The sequence below is a fragment of the Hoplias malabaricus genome, unplaced genomic scaffold (assembly GCF_029633855.1).
Source record: "Hoplias malabaricus isolate fHopMal1 unplaced genomic scaffold, fHopMal1.hap1 scaffold_354, whole genome shotgun sequence".
In the NCBI taxonomy this organism is placed as follows: Eukaryota; Metazoa; Chordata; class Actinopteri; order Characiformes; family Erythrinidae; genus Hoplias; species Hoplias malabaricus.
The window spans coordinates 1-7,500 of NW_027100950.1; the positions used below are offsets into that span (position 1 = coordinate 1).

The 7,500-nt window shown below is 42.6% G+C and overlaps 1 protein-coding gene across 1 annotated transcript; it reads right to left on the reverse strand.

Moving 5' to 3' along the window:
• Positions 1 to 125: 125 nt before the first annotated feature.
• On the reverse strand, positions 126 to 6,320 carry LOC136682448 (claudin-7-B-like). The gene is made up of 3 exons (XM_066658887.1): positions 5,822 to 6,320; positions 418 to 582; positions 126 to 279 (listed from the first exon to the last, which is right to left on the reverse strand). The coding sequence occupies exons 1-3, from the start codon at positions 6,042 to 6,044 to the stop codon at positions 131 to 133; spliced, it is 537 nt and encodes a 178-aa protein (XP_066514984.1). The 5' UTR covers positions 6,045 to 6,320; the 3' UTR covers positions 126 to 130.
• Positions 6,321 to 7,500: the final 1,180 nt, after the last annotated feature.

Consider the following 7,500-nt stretch of genomic DNA (forward strand, 5'->3'; position numbering starts at 1 on the left):
TCAACACGCTTGGAGGAGAACACTAAACACTGATTCTGCGGCATCAGCTCAACACCCTTGGACTGCTCTGTTAAGTTGTGGGTGAACATTACCACTGGGAGACCATTGTGGTTTTCAATACGCTTTAAATCTATAAATACAAAAGAAATATATTAAAAACATGGCGGTGGTGTAGTTCTCTCAGCGATACGTACTTCGTATTGACGGGAGTGAACGGGGAGTAGAAGTCCTGGATGATCTGGTAGGAGAACCACGAGCAGGCGATGATGGAACACAGAGCTACAAACACAAAGTCAAAACGTTAATACGTTGAAATAAATCGGGTTAACCACCGAATCACGGGGAGGATTCCTCACTAAACACAAGCCTGGGCCTTGAGGAGTGATGTAAATGAAGGTGGCGGATGCCAGAACTTGCCTCCCAGTATGAGAATGATTCCTCCGGTCATGGCGATGCGGGACTTCTTCACCTTGTCGTCACCTCCACAGTTTGTGCACTTCATCCCCATGGAGGCCACGCCCATCCCCACCACAGTGAGGAGGATGGCGATGACCATCAGCGCTCGAGTGGCCTGGAGAGCACCTGCACAGAGACAGAGAAAACAGAGCTGGTGTTAAAGAGTGGGTTTATTTATTTATTTATTTATTTCAGATCAACAAAGTTGTGACCATCAGCTTTGGTCAGTTTATTAAAACTGAGGGATATTAATAGTAGGGTCCTTTCCCTCATTCACAGCTAAATCATAACACAGCTCTGAACAGAGCTTAATACCACTTTGAAAATAAGAATTGTTTTAATTGAGTCTAGATTTCAAACTGTGAACGAGTTAGAAATCTCTGGTGAAAAAGTATTGATCATTAAATTCTTCTGGACGTCTGGTTCCATTCACCACCACAATGTTTCTCCAGAATGAAGCATGTCACACCAAAATAAACCCTTTACTGGAAAAGAAAATGGCGGAGTAGCTCTGTTGCTAAGCTGAGGGCATTTTGAAAAAGCAGGATCTCTCGGCTCATCGCCAGATAACGTAACCCTCAAAGCCAAGTATTTAAAATACTGTCCATTCCTCCTGCAGACATCACTATACAATCACAATGTCTCCTATTACTCATTAGAAACATTTACCTCAGCAATGAGAACCTGTTCACGAAGCTTTAGCATTAAAATGCTAGCAACAAACTGGTACTCCGATTAGCCTCAAATGTCATAAACAACATGACCCAGTATTGAATACAGCAAACTGAAATGAAAAAAACGTTAGCTGCTACACGAGGCTAGTCTTGCTAACATGCTAATCCTCTGGCTCCTCACTGTTACTGATCACTAATCCTGTCATATTGACCCAAGGTGAGGTTTGAAACCTGTCCTGAAGCGTCTTAAATGGAATTAGAGTAAGTGTGTGTTTATGAGAATGAAGGTTCATGTTAGTGTCAAACATTTTTCCGCTGTTTTATATAAAAATATAACAATTACCATTGTATAAAATCAGGGAATATTCGTTTCATTCAACAAAATTCACTGTATTCAGCTCAGCCAAGACATGTCCCGTTAGACAGATGGCAGTAACGGACGTTTAAGCCTCCAACGCCTGTAGGTGGTGTTTAACAATCTTTACCAAATGAACCAACACTTTATAGCAATTTGTGTCCCTGAAATAAGAGAAGTAATAAAAAGACAAGAGGAAGGGATGATCTGGAAAGTCCCAGGTCACTGCAGAACTGGTTTGACCAAAGTCAGATTGGGTTTCGTTGGGTTTTTTTTTTTTGCTTTTGAACAATTGTTAAATTTTCTACAGTTTGAACCGTAAAAAAGCCCCGAGAACTGGAGGCTCCCTCTGAATCAGACCCAAGACTCTATTAGAAAGTTTTAACCACGATTCAAGTCTGATCTCTGAACGTGGGGCCAGACCGAGCCGACGTCCTGGGTTTGTTTCATTTAAAAGTCTCGGTAGATTTTCAAATAGCTTGACTACGAGTCTAAAAATCATTCTCATAAACTCCCCTTGGAGCAAACATCCCACCCCCATTCAGGCACCTGCAGCCAGGTGCGACACAAACCGGTTCCATCCGGAAGACTCCAGAGAGAGACACACACCATTTTCCCTTTGTAACGTAGGCATGCACAGAACAGGTCTAACTAGTCATGGGGGAGAGAGAGAGAGAGAGAGAGAGAGACTCAGAGTCAAGTTTCGAACCGCCCACTGTGTGTGTTTCTGTATTCAAAAATCTAAGGGATTGGCCTTTCCTCTGCGATCAGACCACAGTTTCAGTCTCAGATAAAAACCCTTCCAATGAAATCCGGCGAAAGAAACTCACCGCCGACTGAAACCCATTAATAACGAAGCACTTGGAAATCACCAGAAACTATAAGCTTTAACACAGTCTTCCTTCACTCATTCTTTTTAAAGTACTGTAGATTCAACCAAAATAAAGTCCACTTTTTACCAGTAAAAATACTACAGAGCACCAAGACCCCCCCCCCCCCCCCCCCCCCCCAGAGAAGTGTCTCAAAGCCCTGCTTTGACCTGAAAGGATTTTATGCTTTTGACTTCATACGAGTCTCTAACAAAACGGCCTCTCATCTTTAGCCCTATTGTAAGAGCCTTGAACAGGTTTATATCCATTCTCCAGCCTCGTCATTTTTGTAGTTTGTATCCACATCTATAAAAGTAATCATATCCAAGAGGTTTATCCACCAACCGTTATCTCTAAACACTGCTTCTGGACCACGCCCAAAAGATAACACTCCTTTACAGCACTTTTCCAATGAGTGAGTTTATCATCCACGTTGGCCTGCGTTGTTTGTAGTTGTAATGAAGTGGTGTAGAAGTGATAAGGCCTTATCAAACGCTCTGATAGCGAAAGAAAATAAATAAATCCCGTTACCAGCCAGCTGCCAGCCATCGACACTTAAACTTTACATACAGAGGTTTGATCAGTGAAAGAGGTGAAGAAATGGAGCGTTGGCTGGATTTGGGTTCATTTTTGATACATTACGCCCAAAAATAAGGCTTTAGGCTTCACCAACAGGTCTATGGACAATGTTTTAGCTCAGATCCGAACATGGGTTCTTTGACCAGACGTGGCCCTTCTAGGGCGTCTAATCTCCTCTCCTCTGAAGTCTTGGTTTCTGAAGTGTGCACCAAGAGTGGGTATGAAGAGTTTTCCCCAAGGAACCTTTAATAAGGAGATATGAGAGTCACAGAAACCTGTCTAACACCAGTCCAAGCTTCGGAGCCAAGAGCTGTTTATTAGCGTTTATTTTTAGTCGTGTAGGTGAAGGACAACACTTCATTAGGACCCCGGTGTTATTCGCTGCTATTTCAGCTGCTGCTCCGTGAAGGTGATGAATAATGGCTCGTATGGTTCTGTGGCTTAGGTTTGCAATGGCTTTGGGTTCGAAAATAAATAAATAAATAAATCAACAAGCAAATGTGATGTTTTAGACCTGCCCTCCTTTTCTCCTCCTCGATACCGGGAGCATTTTCCACCAGCCGAGGAGGGGGAGGGCAGCACTGTGTAATCATTACTGCAACAATGAATAACTCAAGTGTAGAGACTCGACACTTTCTTTCTGCTTTCCCACATTCCCAGAGCAGAGAGGAGTGCCTCGACCTGGCACTATAGTTCAGGTTTCAGGAGAAGGCAACGCCTCAGTTTCTCCTACTGCAAGATAACGAGGTTTTATTCAGAGTAATTTTAGAGCATTTCTATTGTTATGATACAGACTCCACATGATACAAAATGTCCACATGCCATTACAGTTCCTTTAACCTGGCGTGTTATACAAGGCTTCCCCACACACAGAACTGCCTTCAGGGCGTGGCTCTCACTGTGCACCTGCAGAAGCCGAAAAAACAGCTTTAGACTCCAATAGAAACTCATCCATTCCAACTCCAGCCTCTAGTTTAAGGTCCTCTGTGATTGTAAACCTTTATTTAAACTGTGACCACCTCTAGATGCCCTTGTTTATCTGTTTACGTAAATAACGACGCCGTTTGGCCCGTTTCTTGTGACCCGCTCTAAAAGGGTGTGGTCAGATGTTTATCTGGAGCTCAGCCTCGGGGCATTTCGGTTGAAGAAACGGTGGCGCTCCACCATTAAAGTCAGTAGACTCAGGACTTCTGATGAGTTTAGGTCACTGCACTGATGCTCAGTCAAAATCCAGGGCTGAAACACTAAGCATAACTTCATCACTGGGAATTTGTGATGTAACAAACACTGAGTGAAAAATCAGGCTCTTATTGACTTCCTAAAACACAATGAGGGGTGAGCGGTCCATTTTTAAAGCTTCTGTTGCCTCAGAGGAATCAGGAAGTGTCTGTTTTTAAAAACACAAGCCCTGGTCTATTCCCCGTCACCTGGATGTTACCTGTGCCACCGAAGGAGACGTCCATGTCACTTTTCCAGGGAGATATTTAATACCCTGTGCTTTTTGGGAGAGAGATATTCTACCCCTATAACCACTGATGAAAAGCATTAGTGGTCTGGGCTAGAGATGAGTTATGTCCTTGGCTTGGCACAGCACTGGGCACAGAAATGGCTCATCATTATCACCGCTGTGTGAAGAGGGGATTTTAATGCCCTGCAAAACCACAGAGTGAGAAAACACACTCGTTTCCTGCTCCATCTCCAAACACACAACTGGTCTGACCAGCTCCCGCACACCTGAGCATGCCTTCGTCTGCGCAAGCTCAAAAAATCATTATTAATAATCACGTGTCTGTTGGGAATAGTGGGAATACTTTAATATACAGGGGATTAACACAATGGAACCTGTTAATAAACGAGAGATAAAGGATCGGACAGAGATTTCAGAAACAAAAGGCAGCTAATACAGACACCAGCTTCTCCAGAAAGTAGCTTATTAACCAACTCTGGGCCAAAGCGTGATGTCTCCTTTGGAGATTAATATAATTAGTGCATGTCCCTGTTAAAACTAAACAAGATATCAATGAGTGGACAAAGGAATCACGCTAAATGAACACTGCTAAAGTCTCAGTCGGTCGGTGTATTCTGGACCCCCCCAGGGTCATGGACATGTCCAAGTTTGGAGACTGTTCTTAAATAAGTTGATACTTGCTGAATGTGGCTCTCTAAAAATGACAGCGCCGTCCACAGCCATCCCCCACTGTGTAAATATGCAAATTAGAGTTCATAACTTATGCAGGGTAAATGTTGTACCTGTCAACAAGCCGATAGCTCATTTCCAGCAGTTAATAAGTCATACAAGTCAGCAGGATTTTCTCATTTAAACCGAAACCAACACTGTTCTAAAAGACCAGAGCTGATCAGACCCTCAGCTTTGAGCTTAAGTTAACTGGCTAACTGAGAAATCCTGCTCTGTGAAACACCACAGAGCGAGATTCAAAACTTAACCAGGTGATGGAAGCCCAAAGTTGAACATCCTCCAACAGGAAGGTCCCTCAGCTCTGGTTCAATTGACCCTTTCTATTAGTTTGGCTTGACCTTGGCTTAAGTTATCCGGCTAAATTTGGGGCATATTCCCAGGACTGTCACACTTAGGATGATCTAGGAAAGTACCTGGTTCCTTATTTGGAATTTTCAATTCCACCTTAAAATTGAAACATTACCGTTCCACCTTAAATTCTCAACTAACTGCGGTTTATTCCCTCCATTTTTAATCTCCACATAATTACATCGGATTCGACGTCAATTAAACCGTTGTGTACCCCGTAATCTAAACAGACTCCACTTCTAATTAACACCACTTAAGGTGGAATGGAAAGTTTTTCAAACCTGACTATATAACTTTTATGCATTCTTGGTAAAACCACGCCGTCTTTAAGCACGTTACTCACTGTTCAGCTGCAGCATGGAGTCGTAGATCTTGCACTGCATCTGCCCAGTGCTCTGGAAGGCGCAGGACATCCACAGCCCCTCATACATGGCCACGGCCGTGATGATGTTGTCCCCAACATAAGCGGACATCTTCCACTGGGGCATGATGGTCCCAGCCAAGAGGCCAACCAGCCCCACCAGGGCCAGCACGTACCCAAACAACTGCAGCCCCTTATGAGCCATGCTCCTTCAGCACACACCTGCTCAGAAAACACAGACCCGCCAAGAACTACAGCAGCCTCCTGAGGTGGAGAAGCAGAGGTGGGAGATGGAGAATAGTCCTTAAAAGGGTTGGAAAAAAGCTCAATCCACTTGTAAAAAGAAAAACGTTTTAGAGTTTAAAGTAAGTCAGTCAGTCAGTCAACTTCCAGCTCCCAGAGGGTGGAGGAAACTGGGGTAACTCCCGTGTGCAGGTGTCTCTGAGGTCGGTGAGGTTTTAGTAAAGCACCTGTTGCTCCAGCCTCCTCCTTAAATCTGAAGCCCGGTATCTACTGGTTGGCTGCTAGAGAGCAGCGTATCAAAGGGGGCGTGGTTTAGTTTAGCACCTGTTTTCAGACAGGCCACACCCTCCTCCACCCGTGTGCGCTCTGATTGGTTGGTGAAGGTGTCTTTCAAGTGTCATGGTGCATGCTTTCACACTCCTAAGATCTTGTTTTACAACGTTTATATATTCTCAAATATTCTTAATAAGTATTCCCGCTAACCCAGTAAACAAGGAGCGTCCCTGGACGTTCAAAATAGGTCTAAAAGTAGTCTGTCCGTCAAGGACATATTTTAAACGTCAATGAACGTCCAAAATCCATCTTAATAAGTTAGTTAAGTGGTGACCAATCGATAACGTCAGTGGACGTCCAAAACACGTTTTATACAAGTAATTTATTTCGGGACCAATTAATAACGTCAATGGACGTCCAAAATACGTCTAATAGTCGTCTTTTCAATGTCTGTGTTTGGACGTCTTTTCAACTTTCATTTTCAACCTTAAGAGAACGTTGATTAGACGGCAGTCATTACGTTATTTCAACGTTGAATCAACGGCTAAATGTTTACTGGGTATGGCTTGGTTATGTTTGTGTATAAACACACCTTTACATACTGGCACAGCAGTAGAAATAGAAATAGAAATTAAATGGCACTTTGTTGCTAATTTAAATGCCCACTTACTAGGTTTTACACCCTGAAGGAAAATAAATTAAAAAATAAAATGTAATAAATTAAATAAAGTTGGCAGAAATAAACAAAATAAAATGACAATAATTTAACAACAAGTAGCCGCTATATTTTATCGTATAATATACATTAACTAACACAAATACATACATCTATATATAACTAATGTAAGTCTTATTAATCCTATTGATAAATAATAATAATAATAATAATAATAATAATAACCACAACAATAAAGAGCTTTACAGACTGGAAATAATGTTGAATATCATATGGACAGTTGTATTAATACATTTTCATATGTTCCCCATATAAATCATATTAGTCATATCCTTTCATACGTCGTTAACCTGTAGAAAAACACCGTGGCTTTGATGAGCGCCGCTCTCAGCCAATCACAGCCCGCGATCCTGAAAGCGGGTGGGAAAAGAAGAACCTGCTTTTTACCTTAACGGAATTTGTGGGCGGA